The sequence below is a fragment of the Dioscorea cayenensis genome, chromosome 15 (genome assembly GCF_009730915.1).
Source record: "Dioscorea cayenensis subsp. rotundata cultivar TDr96_F1 chromosome 15, TDr96_F1_v2_PseudoChromosome.rev07_lg8_w22 25.fasta, whole genome shotgun sequence".
In the NCBI taxonomy this organism is placed as follows: Eukaryota; Viridiplantae; Streptophyta; class Magnoliopsida; order Dioscoreales; family Dioscoreaceae; genus Dioscorea; species Dioscorea cayenensis.
In genome coordinates, this window is record NC_052485.1 from 2565290 (window position 1) to 2592805 (window position 27516).

A 27516-nucleotide genomic window follows, 5' to 3' on the forward strand; every position below is an offset into this window, starting at 1 on the left:
TTATACAATAGACCAATTGTAATAGATTAAGAGGATGTTGGCGCCGTGGTCTACACTCGGCAGTCAGAACTCAGCATCAAGGTTGTCAGACCCGGACCGACCCGGCCGGTTCAACCGGAAAAACCGGGAACCGGCCATGTGCCCGGCCCGGGTATACCCCATTGACCCGGGTATTAAAAAACTCGATGTTAACCCGGTGACCCAGGCGATTCAACCGGGAACCGGTTGATCCGGCCGGGTCAATCGGGTCACAATGTTTAATTTTTTTTTTACAATATTTAATAATATATTATTATTTTTTCATTAGAAACCACAAAATTGTGTATATTTATTAATATTAATTTATAATTTATAATCAATAAATAGAATTACAATATATATATATATATATATCATAAATATACCAATAAAAATTTACATTTAAATAAAATATATTAATGTGTTATGTAAATACTTTCTAAAAATTTAATTTATTAAGAAAATAAAACAATAAATGAGTGTAATTTTATTATAAAAATATAAAATTAAAGTATTCTAATTAAATAAAAAATATAAGAAAACATAAAAACTCAAATTGAGATATAAAAATTAATGAATTAAATTTCTTATTTATTTTAACAAAATCAACCAATAAATAAATAAATAACACCAAGAGAAGTTCGATAATTATATATTAATATATTAAATTTGTAAATATTTAAAAAATGTAAAAATAAATGACATAATTAGAAAACTCTACTCTATATAAGGTCATTTATCAATTTAAATATCAAATTTGAGTAGGTTTTTATAATATAATTATGGATTTAATATTATATTTGCTCATTATTAATTATTATAATATTTTTTATATTTAATTATTGATCCCGGTTCGACCCCGGTTCGACCCGGTCGAACCCATTGATCCCTGACCCCTGGGCTTAGCCGGGTCATTGCCCGGGCCGGGTCTGACAACCTTGCTCAGCATCACAATAATTTTCGTACTTATTAATGATAAACTCGGCCCCAGAGCAACGTTAGCGGGTGCGGGTTCTCGGGTCAATAACGTATGCCCGCATCCGTTTCCTCAAGCGACCCGTTAATCACGATCATCGTCATCAGCGAATCAGGGTCACACGATTTGAGATCTACGGCTACGATCGGATTACGTCTCCCTGGTTGTTTAATGTGAGGCGGTCCATTCGTTTCACGACCAGACCATCGTTCCCGAGGACTCATTGTTCTTCTCTCAAGGTCTCTCCGCTGCTGCCCACGTATCGAGGCTTCCATCCTTGAATCAATGGCTTCTGGTAACCTTAATCTCCATGAAATTTTCTTAATTTATGGTTTTTTTAGTTGATTTTGTGAATTTCTCGTCGATATGCGGTTCATTTTTGGGCAAAAATGCGATATTTTGATGCGGATTTTCATATTTTTGTCTTAGTTTGCTCAATTTTGTTGTTAGGTTTTGGTTTTTAATGGATCTGTCTTGAATGGAGTTTTGATTAGAATTTCACCCAATTTGCTTGCATGATAATCATGTTTCGATGAAGATGTTGGTGCCTATGGAATCGATAATGAAATTTGCAGTAAATTTTGGTTGATTTTTTTTCCGCAGATGTCTCACTTCCTCCAGAGGCCAGCACGTACTCTCGTTTGATAGCCATGCAATTTATGGGAACAGAAAGACCATGGCTAAGTAAGTGCCCTGTGTTTGGATTTTATCTTGACTGTTGCTTGCATTCTTATTGCATTCATGCACATTCTGGCGGTTATATTGGGCATGTGCTACTTGATTGTGGTTGTAGTTGTGCTTCTGTAGCCATTGTGGTGTTTCTCTTATTGAGCATAAATTTTGACAAATGATGGGGTATTTGTTAATATGTATCTTTTTTTTTTTTTTAAATTCAGATTTATATGGAATCAGGGTTCGACCAGTGGCTGCTTTTGGTAGTGTGAGCAGTAAAGATCTTGTTGATCCTGCCCTTATTCATCGTTGTTTGCCAGATGAACTGCTCTTTGAGGTGATCATTTATTTGCTTATGTATAGTTTCCTGGCATTTGGTTTTGTGTGTGTGTGTGTTCTCACAATGAACCCTGGTAACAATAAACATACTTACTAAATGTGAAGTTTGTATTGAAGGTTTCTTGATTTATAGATAGGCAGCAAGGTGATGAATTTTCACCAGCTAAAAATAAGCATTTTTTGATGAATTTTTCAGAAAACATGCTAATTACAATTATGACATGATTTATACTAAATATACAGGACATGCTGATTGTTATTACACTGCTGACGACAACAAGATAGGCATCACGGGCAAATGGTTTGCTCTGTTCAATGAAATTTTGACAAGGAAAAACACAAACTTGATTGGACCGTGTTTTTGTTAGAGGTCATAGATAGTTGGAGTAATTTTATGACTTAATAACTATGATAATACTTCACTATAATTGGGTTTTGCCACTACACACCTCACTGCGGCGAAAGTTTTTGAACATGCATTCAACCTTTCATGATTGAATCCCTGCACTTGAGAAGAGATATCTAGCTAATCTAGGTGCTATTTTCTCTTCCACATTCTGTTAATGTACGGGATGGTTTTGTACCATAAACTTCTATTTCTTGTTGCAACAATGGAACCAAATCTGCTTGAACCCTTAGGAACAACTATTGTTTGTGATTGTTGCTAACCATAATAACTTGATTAGGTTTTTGCACGAATGACTCCATATACTTTAGGACGAGCAGCATGCGTTTGTCGGAAGTGGAAATACGCCATTCGCAATCCTAGTTTATGGCGCAGTGCCTGTCTAAAGACTTGGCAGGTAAATGTGAACTAATACTGGGTTTACTTTTGCAAAGTATTTCCACCATTTTAATTTTAACATCCAATAGTGAGACCCAATTATTGTTCTTATGAAGCTGTCTGGACCAATCACAAACTACCAACTCGCACATTCTGTTTATGATGGTTCGTGGAAGAACATGTGGGTTCATAGACCAAGGATTCGTATGGATGGTAAATGTTAAAGAGTCTTTCTTGCTTTAGTTATGAATCAGACCTCTTAAAGTAAACTTCATTTAGTTTCTACTTATATTTTTCCTCTGTCTACTCCTTAAGATTCCACTTGCATTTGGTAGTGCTAAGACTTGTTCAATTGCGGTGATGATGCTATCCTGAATGGGGCTATTGTTTAATATGCAAACTTGTTGGTGGTCTCGTGGCTCCATTGTGTGTCAACCTCCCTTTCCAACTCATGAGTTTTGTTGTCCCTCAACTGTGCTGCCCGACTCTTTTCTTGTTTTAGTCATGAATGAAGCCTCTTAAAGTAACTTTCATGTACACAAGTATATTTTTACTTGGTCCAATTCTTAAGGTTTCACTTGAACTTGGTGATGGTAAGATTTGTTCAATTGCGGTGGCGATACTACTTACTGTATGGTCTCATTGTTTAATATGTAGGCATGTTAATGTTCATTGACCACTTGACCCTCCATTATGTCTCAACCTTTTTTAACTAAAAGAGTTTGCTGTTTCTCAACTATTTTACTTGACTAGCATCATGTGTGTGATGGTGAGGACATACACAAAGTTCTTGAATCTCTAGAAAGAAATTTGAAACATATCATGTAATATGTTTCAACAAGCCTTATTTTCATTTTTCAGGTCTTTACGTTAGTAGGAATACATACATTCGTGTTGGAGTTGCAGAGTGGAAGGTTACAAATCCTGTCCATGTGGTATGCCACTATGTTTAGCTCTTCTTATGTAATTTCTATTGGTTGTTGTGCAACTTGAAATGATATAATGATTTTCTGGGTTTTGTATAAAAAATTTCTGACTATTGTTATCTTGGTATTAAAGTGATGTTTTCCCTTTACGTAGCTGACTATGTGCTTGCTTATATTCATGTGTGTGATGCTAATATCCCTAGATTATGCAAGATAATTTTTAACTCATTTATTATTACCCTCTGCTAATCATATGTACCACATTGTAGGTTTGCTACTACAGATACTTGAAATTCTATCCCAATGGGAAGTTTGTCTACAAGGTTGTATTTTTTTTCCTCAATTGGTTTCTTAAAAAATTTTGACAAGATTAAAAGGAATTATTTATTAGTTCTTTTTTTTTTTTTTGCTTACACAAAAAATGGTAGATTTCTTCCCAAAAACTGAAAGAAGTGGCCAAGTGCATGAACTTCCGAGCATCAAAGACAGACTGTGTTCACAAGGGTGACTATGGATTAGATGGCGACTTGGTATATTTTCTAAGTAGCACACTCTCTGATCTTGTTAGAGACTTACTTTTGCCATGACTTACAGTTTTGATTATTCCTGCTCTTGTTTAACTTAAGATCAAGGCTGCCATCTTATATCCGGGTCTGCGCCGTACTCTCTTAAGGATTCATCTTAGGTTAGCATTTCTATATGTTAATGTTCCTTTGGTCTATTTTATTGCAGATATTCTTATGATAAGTTTTTTTTAAATTTTTATCTCTAGTTTCCTTTAAGTTTTTGGCACTTTGCAGAGTTAGAGGAACAACAGTAGGAGCCAACAATCGTCTGGATCTCTTGAAACTTGTAACTACTGGTGTCGATGACAGTGAACTTAATGATCCCAATGACGACATGCTTGGCGTTGTCGAAGGATGGCAAGAGGATGAAACACACAACCCAGACGTGCCCGCTATTTCACATAAAAGGGGTTTGACACCCTTTGTTTTTGTCCCGTTCGAGGAGGTAATTTTAAATCTTTCTGATTCTAAAATGCATGAATTGTCAAACCAGTGGTTTTACTGATATTGTTCATCTGATCATACAGGTGGAAACATCAGTGTTGAATCTTCCTGTGGACAAGATGGATTACTTTGTTACTGGCTGATTTTAAAAAATTATAGCTTTTTAAATCGCATGTGTATATATATATATATATATATATGATGCTTTTATGTTGTCACATATTTAAGTTAAAGACTTTGGACTGTTTTTCTGTGATGCTTAATGTGTGTGGATCAAATGGCTTGTATAAAGTTTGGTCTTTCTGCCTGCCTGTACAGTGAAAACCATTCATGTGATCAAACAACCCTTATAGAAATAATTTTCAACTTGTAGTATTTATGCTGCTGGAGATTGCATGTGATAATCAGGTTTCTCATTCCAAGACATCTAAAAGCCCATATGAAAACATGAGGAGATGAACATGCATGATCCTATGCAATCTTCTTGCACGTTACATCTCATGTTGTACATAAATAGGGTTATATTTTTACAAATCTTATCATGAGTAATATGTTAGTTAAATTTATGTTTAACTAGATTCTAAAATTTTTTGTAAAGATAGATAATTTGAATACATAAAGTGCATGCAAATATCATGTTCTTTTAATTTAAGTATTGGCTATCAAAAATAAAAAATAAAAAAGGACATTGTTCTTGTATATAGACACTAAATGCCTTATCCTTTCGTTTTCATTTCTAAAACTTGCTCTGAAATCATTCACACAAATTTTTAAAAAATAAAAAAATATTCTTACAAGAATACAAGGTTTTATTTCAAAACTGAATAATAACATTACTTTTATTTGTTTTATTGGAGATCTGTGTCTTTTGCATTGAATTAGAGCAAGCAATAAAGAAAAATAACTTTACCAAAAACATCACTGCAAAAATAAGACACAGAAATACCTCCAAAACATCAGAGCTTCTCAACGGCTCAACATTAGCATGAAAATATTGTGGCTTAAATAAGCAGCATCCCAGCATATTGCTGCTAAATCATGACAAGGAATAGATATTTTGGAACCTCAAACAAAAAAGCTCCCATCACAAATCACATAAGTAAATCAAAAAAGCCTTAAAAGGTTCATGTCCTAACTTGAATTAGGAATTGAACCAACCCTAGAGGAAGGTTGAATGCAACTTGAAAGCATGCGGACGATGAACGTGGCAGCTCATGTTTATCAATCTGCTCGTGATTGACCGGCACGAGATGAAAGGATGATACCAACAATGAGACCATAGAGGGCAAGTGCTTCAGCGAAAATGAGAATAAGAATCATACCAACAAACAACTTTGGTTGCTGTGCGTTAGCCCTGCATGAGCATCAACAGAAAGCCTTGAATAAATGGTGGTAAAAACCAAACTTCATAATTTACACTATTCTAAGTAATGCAATAGGTGTTAAGAGTAGAATTATAATGTTAATAATGGCAGAAATATTTCTGTCGCATCATCTGCTTAGTTCAGTATATAGAGCTAGGTTGCCCAATACCTAAAATACTTCACCAAAGAACAACGGGACTGTAAAGGTTAATAATGTTGTTTCAGAACTAAAACAAACACTCAGAGACAGTGCCCCTTTTTTTCTCGAGGAACAAATATAAGGATCAACCTAAATGATTAATATAAAAAAGGCCCCCATCTCAATGATCAATGATTCCGTCATGGTGGGAGAGTTAGTGATCTATTATTACTGATCTTTCAGCAAACAACTTCTCGTTCATGCTTATTACTGTAAATATTATTAAATGTAAAGAAATTGACAATCCCAGAAATACATTGAGGTGTCTTCTAACAATGGTATGACCACATCTGGTCATAAGTTATATTCAAATTTTAGCATATTAAAAATTAGGGAAAAAGTCTGAAAAAAACACGTATGGTTTTACGAGTTTTCTGAAAATAAGGAATGAGGAATTTTTTTCGATTACTATGATATGTGGTTTTCAGGATTTGCAAAAAGGGAAAAAACCGATTAGCAGCGTTAACTTTTCAGGTTTTAGCGAGAGCAAAATTGTCATTTATGTAAAAAAATCACTATGTGGGCTTAAAAAACAAGATTTTTTTCAACATGATTTTTGTTTGATTTTTTTGGAATTTAAGTTTTTTTCTTGTTTAGTGAAATTTTGGAAGAGAAATAAATTTAAAAAATATATTTTTTTATGTCATATAAGTTGATTTTTAAATAAAATGACGATTTTGCCCTTGTGAGTTAACACCGTTAATTGCTAGATAACGGTTTTTTCCTTTTTTGCAAATCTAGGAAACCACATATCATAGAATCGAAAAAAAAATTCCTCATTCCTTATTTTGCAAAACTCGGAAACCACGTGTGTTTTTTTTTATACTTTTCCCTAAAAATTATCCAAGAATGACACACAGTGAGACTATGCCCACCATGTGGAGCTATACAATTAAGTAGTATGATGCATTTTACAGTACCAACTCAATATCAGACAGAGCATATATCTTGCACAAATAACCACAATTAATTCGAAGCTAATGAAAGCAAAATTACTAGATATTCCCCTTTCCATACCCAATAAGTACAGTGATGCACACAAACCTATAATTGTCATAACTAATCCACATATACGAATATCAGTCACATCAACAATTCACAAACATTTAAAGCAAAATTAGTCACCATTTCATTTTCATACTTCTATTCTCATACCAAATAAATCTAGTACCGCACTCATACCAACCTTTGTCACACCAATAACTCACAGATCATTTAAGACAAGAACTGACACAAAGATTTGCAATTGGGAAAAAAGGAGTAAACATAACTATCAAATTCAAGAACTTTTGCTCTCTCCCTATTGTCTTGTTCCATTTTGAACTTATCACAACATTCAAAACAACAGTATATTGGTACCAAAAGTACAGCCCAGGTGCACTATAAAGTAAAAAAGGGTTAAAACATGGAACTTTATAAAAGTTCTATAATCTCTACACAATAAATTATTCAAACATTCCAAAATGCATCAAAACATGTCCTGAATCTAATGAATACAGCAAACAAAACCGCAAGTTCTCTAATTTGTGTTTAATTATTCAAAATCCCTTTGTTCAACGTAAGAAATAAGAAAAAGAAAACAACTTGGAATGATATAATCATAGATCTGGAAAAGAAACAACAGAAACAAGGAAGATTACCGGACACCAGCATCACCGACGATCCCGATCGCCATTCCAGCAGAAAGTCCAGCAAGTCCACAAGCCAAACCAGACGAGAGATGCGCATAGCCATCAAAAAGGTAGTAAGATTTCGCCTTTGGGTTGATCCCAGTGCTGATGATCACAGCGATTATCAATCCATAAATCCCAAGCACTCCCGCCATAACTACGGGCACGATCGACTTCATGACCAACTCCGGTCTCATCACTCCCATCGATGCCACACCCACCCCGCTCTTCGCCGTTCCATACGCCGCTCCCATGCCTAAAAACCCCAAATTCCAATTGAAAACCCTAATCTTAGAAGAAAAAGAGAAAACGACGAGATCAGAGATCGAAGGGCTTACAAGAGAAGACGAGCGCCGCGGCAGCGCCAAGGAAGCCGAAGAAGGGAGCGGTCTCATCGCCGGAGAAGGTCGACATGGCTAGGTTCACGGCGATCGTTGAGGACCTGGATCTAAGAAACCCTAGTTTCGAATTAGGGCAAATCAAGCTCTGATCTTTGAATGAAGACGAAGGAAGGGAAAAGAAAGATGAATTGAGTGGTTCTCTTCGACCGGAGATGGATGTTTACAATCATACCCCTCGATTTTGCTAAATTTACACATTATGACACCAACATGGGTAATGGATGTAATGATAGTTCGGTCATTTCCTATCCAACGTGAATCATGTGGACACGTTGTTTTGCGTTTACAACCCTGGACATCTGTTCTTATATTAACTCTCATAATAAAAAAAAAGTAAAATTTTTATGCATTTACCAACGTAATTTCTTGAGTTATTATTATTATTATTATTATGACATTAAATATGACAGCAAAAAGTTATTTATAAAATAAATTGTTATTATTTGTTAGGAGTATAAATATAATCTTACAGAAAGTTGTTAACCATACAATAAATACCCCATTGCAAAAGATGCTACAGTATAAGACTTTCAAATATTCTGAGTTCAAATTCACTGAACTTATATGGTGGTGACACCCCCGTCTTTTTCATACATTTTTTTTTTTTCATCATATATACGGGACACTCCGTCTCTTTCACACATTTTTTTTTTTTATTTTTCATCATCTGACGACGACAAATATATAAATAATATTTAGTATATATGCACTTGCGTCAACTCTCTAAATTTTAATCTCAGTCATACCTCCCTTTTTTCTGTTCTCTTTTTTATTTTTCGCGGATCCACCGGTAATGTTTAGTATATATTAATAATCTCAAAAAAGAAAAAAAGAAAAAAAAAATGAAACGAAGATTTTGGTGTTTTGCAAGAATTTTATATGTAAAACCAAATGTAATTTCATACTCAGAGTTGGTATATACAACATCAACATTTGGTTTTAGATCTTTTGCTTGTTTGTTTTACAATGACATGAGAAAAAACACCCTCAAGAAAAGCACATAAAAGAGCTCAAAGAATTAATCACAACTCATCATTCTATACTTTCAGATTAACTTGGGTTCCAAAAATATAACAAAGGAATCACCAGCTAACCATCTCTCAACTGTCAGCAATACAATAATATGTTTTTCTTTACACAAACATACAGAACTCCCTCCAAAAAGATGATCAAACTGCTGATCAATTTTTGATTATCAGTTTTCTATTTGGCCATTAATTCTATTTCGAGATAAATGTCTTGCAATTTCATAGAAAGATGATGAAGAAGATGGGATCAATGATGGTGAAGATCCTCCATTCTTGCCATTTAAAACAAGAGAACCCTCTGCACTTGCTGCAGAATCACAGCCAAGTTCAGGCATTTCATTTTCAATCATGAAGTCATCCAATGTTGCTAATAGTTGTAAATGTCGGTTGAGAGAATTGATCGTCTTCTGGCATTCCGCAAGCTTCCCGGCAGCTATTACTCGTTCTTTGTCCTGTAAATTTAACAAAGAAATGCATGTGTTTGATAATTATCATCTTGAGGCAATTATAAGAAAGAAGAGAAGCAAATTGTAACTCTGTCATTACTTGTTTCATCTTCAAATCTCCATTTGAGAATGCAGTTTGATGAAGCTCAATTTCTTGCTTCCTCTTAGACAATTCATCCTCCAAATCCCGACATTTGGAGGCAAATACAACAACAGATGCTCTCTCTTCTTCAATTTCCCTTTGTAATACACGAACTTTATCTTGCAGCTCCCTAACTTCCAGTTGAGATAACTCAAGCTGTGACTCAATGGCATTTCGAGCAATTTCTAATGTTTCTACTTTGCCTGTAAAGTTGGCAGACATAGCCTTCGCCTTCACATTTGATGTCTCAAGCTCTAATTCTAATTCCTTTTTCACTACCTCTAGTTCCGATGATAATATTGTCTTCTCCTCGACCTCCCTTTCTAAGATGCCAACCTTATCGTGTAATTTGCGAGCTTCCTGAACCGCTGATTGGAGCTGAGACTCCAAATCATTTATAGTTGTCTCTGCTGCTTCCAATTTAGCTGCAACTGCAACATACATTGCTTTTTCTTTCTCAGAATTCAGTTCCAATAAATATATCTTTTCAGAAAACTTCTTTACTTCTGATTGTGCTAACTCAAGCTGAGACTCGACAATCTTTCTCCTCTCTTCTGCATCCACAACTTCTATCATGGCAAGTTGTTTGGATTTATCAGCAAAGTCTAGTTGCCTTTGCAATTCGGTTAATTTAATCTCAGCCAGCGTCAATTGATGGGTTGAAAGCTCAAGCTGTTTTCGAGTGTCAGCAAGAGCCACCTCCAGTTCCGTATTCTCGCTTTCCAACATCTCAATCTTTGCTTCCAACTCGGTTAACTGCCGATGCAATGCATCAGTTTGGGCTTTTGAAGGACCTGTTGAGCTTCCATTCTCGGTCTCCGGTAAACCGACAAGGCGTTCCATCTCAAGGAAATCATCCATCAGCTCAATGTCTATAGAATTGGCAAGGTCTCTTGTGCTAGATTTCTCATTCTTGAACTGATCAAGCTCTACGATCAGAGCATTAGCCCATGAATCTGATCGACTGGCTTCTTGATCAACAGCATGCAATCTCTCCCCACAATCAGATTGGCTATCTGTAAGAGATTCTAAACAAACCGAGCTAGGAACCTTCTGATCGTTTACTGCTGACATCCTGCGTCCCATGGACTGTAATCTCCGGCACTCAGACTCAATTTTATTGATCTTTTTTATGCTCTCCAGATGTTGTTTGCTTGCTGTTTCAGCTGCTTGAATACTCAAATCTCGCTCTAGGATCAGCATTTGCAGATCTTTGGCTTGCGCAACGAGTTCAAGTTTAAGAACCGAATTCTCTTTCTCAAATTGTTCTAGTTTTGATCGGAAATCATGGTCTACCGATAAAAGAGCTTCAGCTTTTGCAGCTTCAAGTTGCGTCCGGAGCTCACTCATTCCACTCTCTAGCTCCAATTTTTGAGACTCCCAGTCACAGGAATTGTTAATGATCGCATCCCGAATTTTTTCCTCTTGCTCTTCTCTAGATTGTCGGAGCTCCCTGACACATTCCTTGAGAGCACCATCAAGGTGGCCTATTCTATCTTCAAGGGCCGAGTTCTTCTGAAATGCGGCTTCAAGCTGTTGTTTAAGTAACACAACTTCATTCTCCGCCTTTTCCCAGCCTAAAAGCAGATAAAATCGAAATTCTCACTCAAATGAAATACGAACAATTTAATCAAATGAAACAAATTCAATCCAACCGAGTAAAATTAAGTTTTACCTGAAACAGCTTCTTCAGTAACTTTGGCATGCTGCTTTACCAATTCTTCTTTCGCGCTGACGTTCGAAAGAGCTGCTGATAATTTCTCTGTCAAAATCTTCACGGTTTCATTAACTTCGACATTATCAGTCCTCGATGAAACCTCTGGTGAACGACCGAAATTCGGTGAAGCAGTATTTGGAGAAGCCCTGGAAGCCTCCTGTAAAACAATAAACACAGCATTCATCACCCTCAAACCTCATCCAAATTCTCAGAAAAATACATCATTAGGATGGAATTCATTCCACAATTACGTATAATATACCACAAACTTTTTTTGATTCATTTATCTACTTGTTTGACAAGAATTAACAAAACCACAGCTTGGTATTGAGATTGAGAGTTCCAGCAAATCAAATCCTGATTTCATGCATCAGATATTGACAACACAGAACACAGAGAGATCCGAATCAAAGCAAAACAATTCTCTTAAAAAAAAATCAATGCAAATCGCAAGCTACTAAATCAAGAACAATGCTCAAGAGCACATTACATCTTCAATCCACACAAGTTTTCAAGATAAATCAATGAACAAGAACTTCAAACCGATCAATACAAAAAAGTCAGAAAAAGATTCAGAAAAGGAAAGTGAAGGGAATGGCACAGAAGCATACATGATCATCTGAGAATCTCTCAGAAAGAGAAGACACTGATCCAGAGCTCTCCGTCTCACCGGGACTCTTCTCCGACGACTTGCGCCTCCACAACCAACTCCGGCGATCCATCTCGCGGCCACAACCAATCCAAATCAATCACTCCCCTGCATTCCCATCACCACCAAATAACAAAAAGGAGCAACCTTTCATCAATCAAAAGAGAAAACACAAAGAAAAACATCAAAAGACTCAAACTTTTTGAAACACAAACACTAAAAATCCGGAAAACAAGAGCTTTGCACACCCCAAAACCGCATCTTGAAAACACCAAACGATCAATCCAGCGACATACCAACTGCCCCTTAAAAAACTCGGTCAAAACAAAGAATTTTAAGAAGAGAGATAAAGAGAGAAAGAGCAAGAGAGAGAGAGAGATATATGAGTGGTGGAATCACTGGAATGTCAGAGTTTCTGGAATAAATAATAAAAATTAATGAGAAAGATTAAAGAAATGCAAAGGAAATCTCACCAGTTTGATAGAATGCATGTGAGGTGGGAGCCAAAAAGTCATCTTTTTCAGCCTTTTAATTTCTCTTCTTTGTTTTTTCGGAGAAAAAGAGAAAAAAAAAACATTAATTCAAAACTCCATCCATGGCTGTTCCCGCGCACAAGGTCTATTAATGGTGCCATTCTCGCGCCATTTCTGAGCTTCAGTTATGAGAGAGAGAGAGAGAGAGAGAGAGATGCAGAGAAAAAGGTGATATTTTTATTGAGTTTTCTCCATGAAGCTCAAAATGGTTTTTTTTTTTTTGGAATATTTGGAAAGATAAAGATAAATGTTAAAAATGTAAGTTCCTTTTTTTTTTTCCAAGTGGCTCAAAATAGTGTGAAATTTTAAAATAAAAAATAAAATAGAAAGTAAGGGAGAGGAAGAGATAAACGGTCAGAGTTTTATCTTTTTTTTTTCTTAAGAAAAATACAAAGAGAAAAATGAGGGAATCTCATGAGTTCCTTCCAAGTGGCTCAAAATGGTTTTTCTTTTTTTTTTTTAAGAAATTTATTTAAAATATAAAAAGATATTAAGATAAAGAGATAAAAGTGAGATTTTTATTATCAATAACAAAACATTTTAAAAAAATACAAAAATAGAAGAAATAAATAAATGCGAGAATTTTATAAGTTTTTTTAACTGATTTAATAAACAAAATTTTTGTATAAATAAAAAATTAATATATATATATATATATATTGAAAAAAATGGATAAACCATAATTATTAATCAAAAGAAAATGGAAGAAACATACAACAAGCCTCTACCAACAGTAGATAACACCACAACAACAACAAAAAAACAACCCCAAGACCGACACAGAAAATCACTAGCCGTGGATTAAAAAAAAATAACCCCAAACACCCCCACATCATGATGAGGAAGCGGAAAAAAAATTAATATCTCAATTCATATATATTTAATAAAAATATAAATACTTTATATAAAAGATTAAGATGAAGTTGGTTTTACATAAGTTTTTTTTAATAATTTTAAAATAATTTTTTTAATAATTTTTTTAAAAGAAAAATCTCAAAAGAAAATATGAGATTTTTTTATAAGGTTTCTTTGGAAAAAGCTAAAAAATAAATGGATTTTTTCCATGAAACTTCTTAAAAAAAAAACAGAGAGAAAAAGTCAAATGTTGTCAGTGTTGTTAAACAGGAACAAGGCAAGAGTATGTAATGATGCTGGTGCTATGATTTGAGCTATGAAAGTAGCACAGGCCTATTGCATGCATCATATGATGTTTGCTTCTTTTCTTGGCCAAACTATTCCCATTCTCTCAGCAATGTTGTTTTTTGTGAATTTTTTTTTAAAAAAAAAACAAAGAAAATTCACATTTAAGGAAAAACAAATATTCTTTTTTAAAAATAATTAGAAAAAAAAGAAAATTGATATGAATCAAATAATAGAATTTTGCTAGCTTGTATGATGTAATTGGAATGTAGCCATATGATGATAACATGATTTTTTTTATCAAATAAAAATAAGTAAATTACTAAATAGTCCCTGGATAATTTTATTCTGACCATTTAGCTCCTACAGCTTTTTATCTTTGTTTATGAAGGTAAGTTTAGTCTTTCCATTTTATTATATTTTTACTTAAAAATTAAAATAAAAAATGCTTAAAGAAAGAAGATGTTTTGGTACATCTTCCAAAAAAATAAAAAATAAAAATAAAATCAGATAAATTTGGAACAATTGAAGTTACATGGCGTTGGTTAGTGTGTTTCTTCCAAGTTCCAAGGCATTTTACAATGTAGTCCCCCACAAATTGAAAAACAAGGATTCTGACAAACATTACCCCCCTCCCAAATACTACTTGGCCGTTACCGCATGCTTCATCACAGGTTATTTTATTTCACTCACTATTAACACGAGTATATAAATCTTATTTCATTAGAGAAAATAAAACGCTAAAATACTATGATAAATTTTTTAACCATGTCTTGAAAAATATAATTTCAATGCCAATGAGCTCATAGCTCTTATGGCACAACCCCACTTGCATAAAGCTATAGTAGAGAATTTTTATAAATCCGAATTCAATTTTTTTCTATTATAATTTGATAATAAAAAAAATTCTTATTGTTAACTCTGATTGTACTCTGGTGAAGTGGTGCTGAATTGGATAATCAATACAATAATGTGCATATCTTGACATAAGACTTATCCATATTTATCAATATACATATTATCATCAATACCAAAACTATATAAATTATCTTTATTGTAAATACCATATACATATACAAAGAGAACTTTATAATTTTATCAATGAAAAATTGAAAAAGAAGTTATTTAAGACTTAAATAGTGCACTTAAACCCATAATAAAAACAAAAAAAAATATCCTCCTCTTTCATTGAACTTTACGAATAACTTCAATTCAAAATATAAACTTTCAGTAAAAATAAAGAAAATCAACTAAATTAAGAATAAAAAAGCCTTATCAACTTAAAAAATTTCTCAACTCCAAAACTCATACAATATATAATTAATATAAAGGACCTTTTGAGTATTGGGGCCATAAGCACATGGAATGCTGGTGGGGGTATCAAATAAACAAAGAGGGAATGCTTGCAAAGATTGAGTTAAACCAGATGAGAAGTGCTTGCAACTTTTGAAACACGAATGGCTAACTGTTGTCCAATGTTGTTATCCAATAACATCTATATTATTCTATTCTTTTTTTTTTTTTTCAATTATTATTTCAATTATATGATCAAGATAGATTATTATTTCATTGATTTGTCATTTGCATATGCACAAAATTAATGTTGAAATTTATAAATAAAAAAAAAGGAGTACCATTATTGTTATTAGTATTTCATTATTTCTACCTACCAAAATCATCACATTATTGGAGTGCCTTCTAAGTGAAAAGGATTTGGGCTTGCTTTGGCACCACTATTTCACATCTTATAATATATATATATATATACACAAATATATGTATAGCAATACCAACCAAGGAGTAAAGACAAAGGGAGTGGCAAAGGTTCCAACCTATTTGGCAATAGATTTTCTTTTCTTTCTTTTGTATAATAATTTTTCTATTTTAGAGCAACACATTTGTGTCAATCATGCCATGAATTGAGGAAAGGAAAAAAAAATAGGGGGAGAATATAGCATGAATTTAGCCAATTGAGCAGCAAGCATGCATTGCTAGAATGTAGAAATAAGTACTTGTTTTGGCCACAACAATCACTCTATGTCCTAAGGTTTGGCTATGAATGTTTGGTCCAAAACAAGAAAGCTTAAAGTTATTCAAATATGTTCACCAGAATAGTGGACACATAAATTAAAATCTATTAAAAAAGTTGTACAAAAGACAGTAATTATCAATAAAAGACAGGCTAATTGAAAATGACACAGAAAAAAGCAATTAGTTGCACACCCAAATAATGCAGTAGTGTAAAGTGTACACACCCATAGAGCATGCAAACAAAGAGCTAGACTACCTTTAATGAAAGCTATGTGTTTTTGTTTGTGGCTCACATGACATTGGAGCTATGTTCTTGGAAGTCACATGAGATGGAAAGCCTGTAAGGAATTCAATTTATCAATCATCTCTCATCAACATATAGAATGCAATTCTAACAGGAAAGAACTTTAAATTATACATGATTAAGACAAGCAGCTTGATAAACAAGATAACTTCATGTTTGGAGAAAGATCAAGTTTACAACTTGCCAGACAAATTGGTTTTCAGCCACAGACATGGAAATGAGTACAGCTCAAAGTGGTCCAGTATGCAATTCATGATCAATACATTCAGAAAAGTTCAAGAACAAGCTCCTAAATGTGAGTCACGAGCGTGTCAAGAATAATCATGGGATACAGGGTGCGACGGAGACGTTAAGAAGACAACCCAGTAAAGATCAACGACATACTTGTTGATACGTAAAATTGTAAACATGCTTTCTTGAGTTTGTATTTTATAAATGTTTGCAGAATGCTGAAAAAGGGTTGGACAGCATATCTGCTATTATACAAAACAGTAAATTGTATAGGTTTTAAGAGATTTCTACAATTATACCTCTTCAACTTGATTATCCCGGAAAATTGAACCAGCGGCGTCCAGTATAGTATCTACATCTTCAAGTAATGGAGCTCAGTCAAGTTCATATTGCAACCATAGTCTAATTACGGGGAGCTCTAGTTAAACAAGATGCCTATCATCTTACTTGCTCAGGTGCTTTCAACTGTTTGCACTGTTTAAGGGAATCTCAGCTCATAAACTTGTTATGTTAATATTTAGAACTCTTTATCAAATCTGATTTACATCAAACCGCTGATCGCTTTAGGTAGACCACTAGCCCAATGCCAGTCAATAGGACCGCTCCCAACAAAACAGTGGTTTGAGCAGAGGTCAAGCCAGCGTTTTGAACTGCTAAATCAGGCGTTGGTTTTGTTGTGTCTTTCTTGGAATCAGAGGAGTCAATGTGCAGCCTCAGAACCTGAAAAGGGCATATTTGATTAAGTTGGAAATTAAGAATGAGAACAAAATTTTCAAGGTAAGTCCAAGAGTATCAACAGGAACACAAGGAAATGAGCAACTAGTTGCTTGAATGCAGGCAAAAACTGCAACCACACGTCTGCAGAGTTTCTAATAGCACACTGTATCGATTTTAGCTTGAGATTTTGACAGTTTTTTCTCTTTCAAATTCTTCAGCCCTCCACTAAACAGCTGAAGATTGCTAGACCAGGTGTTAACAAACAGGACGAGAGAAATTCCCTTATAAAGCTAAACATGCGCATCTAATATAATTTTAACATACAGATCATTGGACCAGTTCAATTCAACAATAGGATATTACACTTGGTCAAAATATTTCTCGCAGATTATGCATCTATGTCAAAGGCCGCCGCTAATAACAAACAGCTAAAGCAGCCAATTCTTATTGCCTAAAAGATGAAATACAAGAAATAACATATAGATATCATAGAACAGAAGCATTCATTTAAAGATTAGCAGCTTCTAAAAAAAAACATATAAAAAGCATTAAACTTGAATGCACTTTCTTACAATAATAAAATTTGAATATATCCTTTTACAAAATAAAACCTTGATAATCTTATTCATTGTCAATGACATAAGCTTTGAATGCATGTTTTAGGTGAGACTATGGCATGTATTAAATGCATACCTGAATTATGGATAAGTTAATACAAGCATAAAATTATCTTTCGAATTAAAGAAAGATGAGGTTCCCGATAGAAACAAAAAGCAAAGCTTTTACCTTCCATCCAGCTATTCTGGCATGATTCACAGCTGCAACAAGATCACTATCTGTAGCCAACAAGACTTTATCACCTTCATCATCTTCATACTGCACAAGTAAACATCAAAATTAATAAGTGGGGATGGCATCACCAGTTAAGAGAATCTGTTACTTTACCAAAAGTTGAACAGTTTCAGAGTCTATAACTGGTCCAATTCTCTGCGTGACAGTAGATACAAGCTCGCCTAAATTCTCTGTACCTGCAGTCAGATAGATGCAAGTCAAACTTGAACATCTGAAGCATGCATATTGCAGCATTGCCATTCAATACTTGGTGAAATTCTAAAAATCATAATATACCTGAATTAAATCTATGCACACGACCCTTTTGATCTTCAAGTTTGAAAGAAAAAGAGTTTCCAAGACCAAGTGGGGGATAAATAGACTTTCCAGTTTCAGCATATTCCGATTGCAAAAGAGCAGACATTTCACTGAAAAGAAAATATTGGCTTTAGATACTTAAATAGCAAATTGAAAAATCATGAAAATGATGAAAACTGCAAAGAAAAAGACCTATTGGTATCGAACTCTTCATCAGCTGGCTCCAAGGCAAGGGCAGAATCCCAAAACTTTTGCATTATTGTGTTTGCCATGTCATTTGCAGCCCCAGAACCTCCGTCAACCTTTAAAAAAATTGCAAGAAATAATAATCAGAAAGCAACTACTGAGACATTCTAACAAAACAGGGGGAAAAACCACAAGTTCTGGGAAAGGTATTTTAGGAACTGAACATTTACAATAATTTGAAGTTCAACAAGTGCATCTCAAGCAGCTAACATACCATGGAGATTGCAGCATGAGTAATTTGTAAAACATCAACACAAGCAACAATGCATCCATCTGAAAAAGAATATATATTAAAGTTTGAACAGACAAAGAAATATCAGCTCACCAAAAGAAACATTGCTTACCTTTGTCTAGAATAGGGAGATGCAAGAATTTTCCATCATGCATTATATGCAGCGCATCAAGAATTGTTGTTTCCGTTGATGCACATTCAGGGTTTGAAGTCATTACCTTGAGAAATTAATAATACATAAAAATAGTCAAGGCACCGTATGATATTGAATCAATAACTCTACCGGCATAAGGATAAACAACATTTAGAGATAAAATTTAAGCAGCATGTATTAATCTTGCAAAGTGAATTTAGATAGAAACCTTCTCAACCAGAGTTAGTTCAGGGGAAAGATTCTGAGCAACTACTCGCATGAGGATATCTTTCGAACTGCAGATAAGTTCGAGAAATCAGCAATACCAAGTAGACTCACAGAACAATAATAACAGTATATAAAATCAAAGCACACAAGACATAAAAGCACCAATAATGTGAAGAGCTTACGTGAGTATCCCTTGAGGCTTGTTTGCCGTAACAACAACCACAGAATTGACCCGATATTCTCGCATCTTTTTAGCGGCAACATATACAGGGTCTGAAGGTGATACTATTGAAACTCTGTAAAGCAAGATAATTGAAAATTTGGAGATTTCTCACCAAAACATGACACAAGAAATATAAAAACAGATGTTTTCAGAAACAGCAACAGCCATACTTTGTGCTTTCTGTCAGGATAGTTGACAATGAAGGTTTAAACATCCGGTCTCGAAGAGTTTCTATGAATGCATATGGAGCTGTAATAAAAAAATTAATGAGTTATAAAACATAAATAAAGCTCAGATTGGTAGCATCAAACATTCTAAATGTGAAAATATAACTAATTTAGATTTAAAAAAAAATTTCATTGTCTAAGTTTATACCCATTTGTTAATTGATCAGAAAATATATATAAAGCTAGTTAGAATACAAAACTTTGTGGTTTCTAATCATTAATCCAAAATCAACTTTCCTGTAGATCATGATTTTTGTAATTCAGTAAACATGAAGCCCCTATTCTCACATTGAAGTCTTTGCTGCAATCTCTTCTATATAAATGAATACGCTGCTTATGTACCAGTATGAGAGAAGCAAACTGAAATTCGCAAGAAACTTGTCTGAAAACTTTTAGTTTCTCAATTTTCTGCCATTCAAACTTCAAAGAATAACTCCCACCTTTATCACTACAAATTTTAATAAATCCATTCAAAAGGTGAGAATATGCCCACCTAATGAAATGAGGAATAAAAGAAAATTCCACCTTAAAACCTCAAGATTATATCTGAGAAAGAAAGGAACTAAAATTCGGCCATAACATAATCCAAAAATGATTCCATGGGTGACAAAATAAAATCTCACATGTTGTGAAAAGGCATAAGACTTGAAACTGCACTACCTTCATCACACAGATACATTTCAAGAGAAAAAGTAGATATTATTACTCAATTCTTGGTAGTTGCATATAATACCAAAGAAATTTGCACTATTCTCTATTTAGTTGCATGTTATAAGACATGAAAGAGTTAGCATGACACTCCATAAACAGCACTAACACACACCATCAAAGAAAAGTCTAATCCAATCAAAAGTTTATAGGAAATGAACCTGAAAAATTATTTCCCCACTGACGTTCAACACCTTCAACAGCTGCCGCAATAGCACTGCCCTGCTCTGCAGCCTTCTCCATTCTCGCTATAGCATCGTAAAGGCATTTTGTGATATCTAACATGGCGATAACTTCACCATTATCAACAACAGGAAGATGCCTAAACTTTCCTGTCATAGATCAAGTGAAATATTACAGGACAGAAAACAAAAAACAAGTTCGAACAAGTGGGTCACATATAACTGCAAATTACTATATAACATGAAATTCCAATCTAATATCACATGACATCGATAAAGTATGTCAGAAAATTAAACAAAATATCATTATGTTCAATATCCATATCTATATTTTTCAAGCACTGCCCACAAATTACTCAGCGCAAATAATAAATCCAGCATATCAAAGAAATATCAGGACGCTATTCTTACCCTAGAAACTTGACTCAAAATTGTGGGAAATGATACTATTTTCACATTGTCACAGTCAAAGAAGGCCTAATACAAGGGGCATCTAAGGGGGAATCTAATCGCACACGACGACAATCGAAACGTGCCACCAGATTTAAAGACTTCATATGTGATTAAGGTGGGAATCTGGGAACATTGTTATGGGAGTCAGTGTAGTAGTGGGAACATTGTAATGGGGTTTTGTGTAAGTGGATGTCAGGGTAGTGAATGATGGGTAGCCAATGAGTAAGTAAAGCTGTGTGTTTGGCTGGGCTTTAATGGCCTGGAGGAGAATGGAAGAGAATGAGTATGATCCCCAATTTCTCTTCTACCTGTTCCTTATCCCCCTCCTTTCCTCTGATTCTTCTCTTGCAATCCTCTACTCCTGATCTAAACTTCTCTTCTGCCCAACGAGATCGCATCAACTGGTGCTTTCATTGAGTTCCGGTTTATGACGGACAGCATTCGAACGCGATCTCGCGCCATGGAGGATCAACTGGTCGCCTTCAACGAGCGCCATGACTCCATGATGACTAAGGTGGAGTCCCTCTGTTCCTCTATAAACCAGCATGCTGAACTCTTCGACACAATACAGAAATCTTTAGCCGCTCAGCAGTCTGTGATGACTGACCTCATGGTCAAAATCACCCGGCTTGAGCGACCCAATCCCTCCACCATGCTACTACCAAGCTCGAGCCCTCCTCTTTTACCATCGCCCCCAACCACAACAGTTTCCCAGCAGCAACCCCCCATTGGCGTGGGACCTCTCTTACCAGCGTCTTCTACATCATCGCCGCGGCTTCCCAAACTTGAAATCCCCCTCTTTTCGGGAGAAGGGGTATTACATTGGATTTTTCAAGTCGAGCGCTTCTTCACATTCCATCAGGTGTTACCTGACCAGAAGATCGACATCGCGGCATTTTACATGACGGGAGACGCCTTGCAGTGGTATCATTGGCTGTACTGCACCCAGCAACTGTCCACATGGGAAGTCTTTGCCCGGCAAGCTGAACTTCGTTTCGGTCCTTCCACCTTCGTAAACCATGAGGCCCAGCTTTTCAAAATCAAGCAAAAAACAACACTGGCCGCCTATCTATCTGAATTTGAATGTCTCTCGACTCGAGTGCATGGTCTCAGTTCTACAAGTTTGCTAAATTGTTTCTTATCGGGGTTGCGCGAGGAAATACAAACAGAACTGTACGTACTCAAACCACCCTCAATTCATGATGCTATGGGCATGGCCAAGTTGATTGATGACAAGCAAAAGGCCATCCGAGTGTTTCAAACACCACGATTTATTCCCGCCCGAAACCCCCAACCATCAAACCCAGGAAACACTACATTTCCATCACATAGAGCTTCTCCGTCTGGGTCAGTTCCCATCAAACGACTCACGCCCGCCGAAATGGCAGCCCGACGAGAGCAGGGACTTTGTTTCAATTGCGATTCAAAGTTCACGCGCGGTCATCGCTGTACTCCTCCCCAGTTTCTATGTTTAATGACCGACGAAACAGAGGCCTCTTCTGATGAACCAGAAGAACAAACTCCCCCTATCCTGCCCACTGAACCAGAACCCCCAGATGATGCTGCGGAACCTGGTCTCAATCCTTGCATTTCATTTCATGCCTTGAACGGCTTCACAGTCCCCTCCACATTGAAGATTGCTGGCAAGATCCATGGCAAGGAATTGGTGGTACTCATCGACGGCGGATCGACAAATAACTTCATCCAAACTAGGTGGGCTCAACATCTAAATTTACCAGTGCAACCGTCCTCGCATCTTCGGGTAACAGTGGGTAACGGTGAGGTACTCACTTGTGGAGGAGAATGCCAACGAGTACCTCTCCAGCTCGGTGACGCGATTTTTCCGGTCGATCTTCTTTTATTACCAGTCTTTGGCGCGGATATAGTCTTGGGAGTCCACTGGTTGGCCGAGTTGGGTCCCATAGTCTTTGACTATCAACACCTTTGGATGGAGTTCCAATCCGGGGACACAACCATCCGTCTTCATGGTCTACACCAGCCTAGCATTCAAGACACGACCCCTACATCCCTCAGACGGAATATTCATAGTACCACAACCCAACAATTTCTCCATCTCTCGGTTTCCTTCGCGGACATGGGACCTGATCAATCATCACCCACACAACCGCACATTCAACCTACTGCTCCGTCACAATTCACCGACCAACTACAGCAACTCTTACTAAGGTACAATGATATTTTTTCCCTCCCAACAGGGCTTCCTCCGGAGAGGACATTCGACCACAAAATTCCACTGCTGCCAGGCGCTCCACCAGTTAACGTGCGGCCCTACAAATACCCCCACTTCCAAAAGGCGGAGATAGAGCGGCTCGTTGGGGAGATGCTCCGTGAAGGCATAATACGGCCCAGTACCAGTCCGTTCTCGTCCCCGATCATCCTAGTCAAGAAGAAAGACGGGTCCTGGAGGTTCTGTGTCGACTATCGTGCCCTCAACGCTGCCACCGTCAAAGATCGTTTCCCTATACCTACTGTGGAAGAATTATTCGATGAACTCGCCGGCGCTCAAGTTTTTTCCAAACTTGACCTCCGTTCCGGCTACCACCAGGTACGCATATACCCTCCTGACATTGAAAAGACCGCGTTTCGGACGCACGAGGGCCATTACGAGTTCCTCGTCATGCCCTTTGGGCTTTCGAACGCGCCATCTTCCTTTCAGGCGCTGATGCAATCAGTTTTTCGTCCTGCGTTGAGGAGATATGCCCTGGTATTCTTCGATGATGTCTTGATCTACAGCCCAGACTGGACAACGCACCTTGAGCATCTACAACAAATTTTTTCTCTTTTTCGGAAGCATAAATTGTATGCCAAACGCAGCAAATGCGATTTTGGATGTTCTAGCGTCGGGTATTTAGGCCACCGGATCAGCGGTCAGGGGGTGCAAGTCGACCCCGACAAGATCCAAGCTATTCAACAGTGGCCCCTCCCTACCACACTTAGGAACCTTCGGGGATTCCTGGGCATCTCGGGATACTACCGACGATTCGTCCGTGGGTATGCTGCTATCTCCGCACCTTTGACCGCGCTCCTCCGCAAAAATTCTTTTGTGTGGACGCCGGAAGCGACAACAGCCTATGAGAAACTAAAAGCAGCGCTCACACAGACCCCCATCCTCCACATGCCGGATTTCAACTGTCAGTTTGAAATACAAACAGATGCATCTTCAACGGGTATTGGAGCGGTACTTCTGCAGAACAATCACCCTTTGGCATATTTCAGCAAGCAATTATCCCCCCGAATGCAGTCAGCTTCGGCCTATACCCGAGAAATGTATGCCATCACAGAGAGCATCCGGCGTTGGCGGCAATACCTACTGGGTCGACGGTTCCTTGTCCATACGGATCATCAAAGCCTCCGATCTCTTCTTCATCAAACAGTGCAGACACCCGACCAACATCGCTGGCTCACTAAGCTTCTGGGTTACGAGTTCGATATCATTTACAAGCCAGGGGCACAGAATAAACAAGCCGACGCGCTCTCACGCGTGTATGAAGACACTCAGCCGATGCACTGTGCTTTTGCTGTCACCACTCCCCAACCAGCGATTCTAGCTTCTCTCAAGCATTATTTCCAGACCACTCCACACGCTGCTGAACTCTTGACTTCCGTGCGAGATGACCCATTATCCTGGCCTGATTATTCTACCCAAGATGGTCTCGTGCTGTTCAAAGGCAGGCTCTTTATTCCGCCAGATACGGCCTTACAACATTTATTAATTGCCGAATTTCACAACACACCCACAGGTGGGCATGCGGGTGTTACACGCACTTATCGTCGCATCTCTGCCACCTTCTTCTGGCCTGCACTTCAAAAATCGGTTCGCGAGTTCGTGCGTCGTTGTGCTACATGTCAGTCGGTCAAGCCTTTCAACTCCGCCCCCCAAGGCCTCCTACAACCCTTGCCGATTCCTGGGCAGGCATGGGAGTCTGCTTCGCTTGATTTCATCACACATCTACCACCGTCTACTGGGAAAACTGTAATTTTGGTAGTCGTCGATCGTTTGACGAAACACGCTCACTTCATTGCTCTTCCTCCTCGGTTCACCGCCCCACAAGTTGCTGAAATATTTGTCAAAGAGATCATTCGGCTCCACGGCATCCCAATCTCCTTGATTTCGGACCACGACCCTTTGTTCATGAGCCTCTTCTGGCGGGAACTGTTCCGGTTGCAAGGAACCAAACTCGCAATGAGCAGCGCTTATCATCCTCAGTCCGACGGCCAGACCGAGGTCTTGAACCGTTATTTAGAGGATTACTTGCGCAGCTTCGTCAGTGAGCAACCTCGACATTGGCTCCGATACCTTCCATGGGCCGAGTGGCATTATAACACAACATGGCACTCATCCATTCGCATGACGCCCTATGAAGCCATCTTTGGCCAGCCACCCCCTTCACTACTGGATTACATCCCAGATTCTGCTCGTGTTGCCGCTGTCGGGGAGATGCTTGAAGATCGGACTCACATACTTCGACTCCTCAAAGAAAACTTAACACATGCCCAGCTGCGAATGAAAAATCAAGCTGATGCAAAGCGCAAAGACGTAGAATTTCAGCTCGGCGATTGGGTTTTTCTTAAACTTCAACCGTTCCGGCAAACTTCTCTGCACGGTCGTTCCACACATAAACTCTCCAAACGTTTTTTTGGGCCGTTTCAAATCACCGAACGCATCGGGGTCGTCGCTTATCGCTTAGCTCTACCAGTCACCGCTCAACTCCACGATGTGTTCCACGTTTCCAAACTCAAGAAGTGTATTGGAGATCCAACTATCCAGCACCTTCCTTTACCGGTGACCTTCCAGAACCACCGGCCCGTCTTTCGCCCGTTCGCTGTCCTTCGCACAAGAACGATACTTGTGCAACGTCAACCCGTTACACAACACTTGATCCAATGGGAACATGGCGCTGCAGCTGATGCTACCTGGGAAACAGCTACTGACCTGCAAAATAATTTTCCTAATTTTTCCCTTGAGGACAAGGTCAATGAAGAAGGGGAGGCTATTGTCACAGTCAAAGAAGGCCTAATACAAGGGGCATCTAAGGGGGAATCTAATCGCACACGACGACAATCGAAACGTGCCACCAGATTTAAAGACTTCATATGTGATTAAGGTGGGAATCTGGGAACATTGTTATGGGAGTCAGTGTAGTAGTGGGAACATTGTAATGGGGTTTTGTGTAAGTGGATGTCAGGGTAGTGAATGATGGGTAGCCAATGAGTAAGTAAAGCTGTGTGTTTGGCTGGGCTTTAATGGCCTGGAGGAGAATGGAAGAGAATGAGTATGATCCCCAATTTCTCTTCTACCTGTTCCTTATCCCCCTCCTTTCCTCTGATTCTTCTCTTGCAATCCTCTACTCTTGATCTAAACTTCTCTTCTGCCCAACGAGATCGCATCAGTTTACCTTCCTCTTTAAGTACATCAGTACAGAATATCTCACTCACTTTAAAAAGCCCATTAAATACGAAACCAAAGCAAAAAGTACTTAACTCTGCAACACCTCTAAAAGGATATAGCTTTGTACTAAAGCAAGTAAATAAGAGAGTGCACCTTGTACCATCTTCTGCAATGCTTCAATAGCCAAAGTATCCGCCATCACAAACACCGGGTTCCTCGTCATGATCTTCGAAACAATAGTCTGCTCCGTCCTCAAACCTTCAGCTATCACCCTCACAGCAATATCCTATCCAATAAGAAAAAAAACCCACAATCACAAATTAAAAACACCCAAAATCCAGCACCCCAAGATAAAACGAATCGAGATACAAACTTTATCAGTGACAATGCCCGAGAGAAGCCCATTCGCATCAGTCAACAGAACAGCATCGACCCTTCGCGCGGCCATCCTCCGGCAAGCATCAGATACCGTCGTCGCCTCGGGAATCGTCAGCGCTTTCGAAAGCCTAAGCTTCCTCACCGTCCTCTCCCCACTACTCCCCATATTCCAACACAATTACACATCAATCAATCAAAATCATAGAGATAAAAGAACAAAAAGGACCAATGAATAAAGAAAGAATCTCACGGGGCTTGATTGGGGGACGAAGGCTTGACCGCAGCGGCGCCGTTCTCCGACGAAGCGGGAGGCTTCTTCGACAAAGCGGAGGGCGCAACACGGCGCGAGCGGCGGGAGGGGGGAACAGCGTGGGTATTCATCGATGGAGGTAACGATGGAAACCCTAGAGAGGAGAGGAGGTAATCGCCGGAACCCTAGATTTGGGCGGTGGCGATGGCGGTGGAGAGAGAGAGAGAGAGAAAGGAACGAGAAGGATCGCCCTCTCTTTTCACTTCCCACGCTTGAGAATGAGAATGGTTTGATTTGAAATCATCGAAGCCGTAAAATGAGGGCTGTAATTGGACGTAATTACCGTGGAATGCCACTGGTCATCATGGCCGTTGAGATTTGTTGAGATTCGATTAAGTGT

The 27516-nt window shown here is 37.7% G+C and overlaps 4 protein-coding genes across 9 annotated transcripts; 1 reads left to right on the forward strand and 3 right to left on the reverse strand.

Annotated features, from left to right (window-relative positions):
* Positions 1-1152: 1152 nt before the first annotated feature.
* Positions 1153-5028, forward strand: LOC120276709 (F-box protein 7). Its single transcript, XM_039283389.1, has 11 exons — positions 1153-1289; positions 1598-1678; positions 1891-2003; positions 2692-2808; positions 2906-3002; positions 3651-3724; positions 3985-4038; positions 4144-4245; positions 4342-4400; positions 4516-4726; positions 4809-5028. The coding sequence occupies exons 1-11, from the start codon at positions 1280-1282 to the stop codon at positions 4866-4868; spliced, it is 978 nt and encodes a 325-aa protein (XP_039139323.1). The 5' UTR covers positions 1153-1279; the 3' UTR covers positions 4869-5028.
* Positions 5029-5668: 640 nt separating this feature from the next.
* LOC120278016 (V-type proton ATPase subunit c1) lies at positions 5669-8468 on the reverse strand. The gene is made up of 3 exons (XM_039284904.1): positions 8297-8468; positions 7929-8214; positions 5669-6079 (listed from the first exon to the last, which is right to left on the reverse strand). The coding sequence occupies exons 1-3, from the start codon at positions 8370-8372 to the stop codon at positions 5947-5949; spliced, it is 495 nt and encodes a 164-aa protein (XP_039140838.1). The 5' UTR covers positions 8373-8468; the 3' UTR covers positions 5669-5946.
* A 1056-nt stretch (positions 8469-9524) lies between these two features.
* Positions 9525-13021, reverse strand: LOC120277945 (filament-like plant protein 3). 3 transcript variants are annotated; one of them, XM_039284823.1, is made up of 5 exons: positions 12815-13021; positions 12304-12449; positions 11651-11849; positions 9934-11552; positions 9525-9839 (listed from the first exon to the last, which is right to left on the reverse strand). In XM_039284823.1, the coding sequence occupies exons 2-5, from the start codon at positions 12412-12414 to the stop codon at positions 9555-9557; spliced, it is 2214 nt and encodes a 737-aa protein (XP_039140757.1). In that variant the 5' UTR covers positions 12415-12449; positions 12815-13021; the 3' UTR covers positions 9525-9554. The 3 variants fall into 3 exon arrangements, with proteins under 3 accessions (XP_039140757.1, XP_039140758.1, XP_039140759.1); XM_039284824.1 differs by lacking the exon at positions 12815-13021 and adding an exon at positions 12590-12764; XM_039284825.1 differs by lacking the exon at positions 12815-13021 and adding an exon at positions 12557-12764.
* A 3186-nt stretch (positions 13022-16207) lies between these two features.
* LOC120276680 (CBS domain-containing protein CBSCBSPB3-like) lies at positions 16208-27397 on the reverse strand. Of its 4 annotated transcripts, XR_005541351.1 has the most exons (16): positions 27117-27397; positions 26862-27021; positions 26642-26774; positions 20605-20775; positions 19679-19757; positions 19468-19581; positions 19287-19353; positions 19037-19142; positions 18907-18965; positions 18639-18748; positions 18426-18556; positions 18243-18325; positions 18084-18173; positions 17028-17300; positions 16880-16938; positions 16208-16383 (listed from the first exon to the last, which is right to left on the reverse strand). XR_005541351.1 is itself a non-coding variant. In XM_039283350.1 (14 exons), the coding sequence occupies exons 1-14, from the start codon at positions 27245-27247 to the stop codon at positions 17127-17129; spliced, it is 1578 nt and encodes a 525-aa protein (XP_039139284.1). In that variant the 5' UTR covers positions 27248-27397; the 3' UTR covers positions 16482-17126. The 4 variants fall into 4 exon arrangements, 2 of the variants coding, with proteins under 2 accessions (XP_039139284.1, XP_039139283.1); XR_005541350.1 differs by having other exon boundaries at positions 16880-17300; XM_039283350.1 differs by lacking the exon at positions 16208-16383 and having other exon boundaries at positions 16482-17300; positions 18273-18325.
* Between the last annotated feature and the right edge of the window lie 119 nt (positions 27398-27516).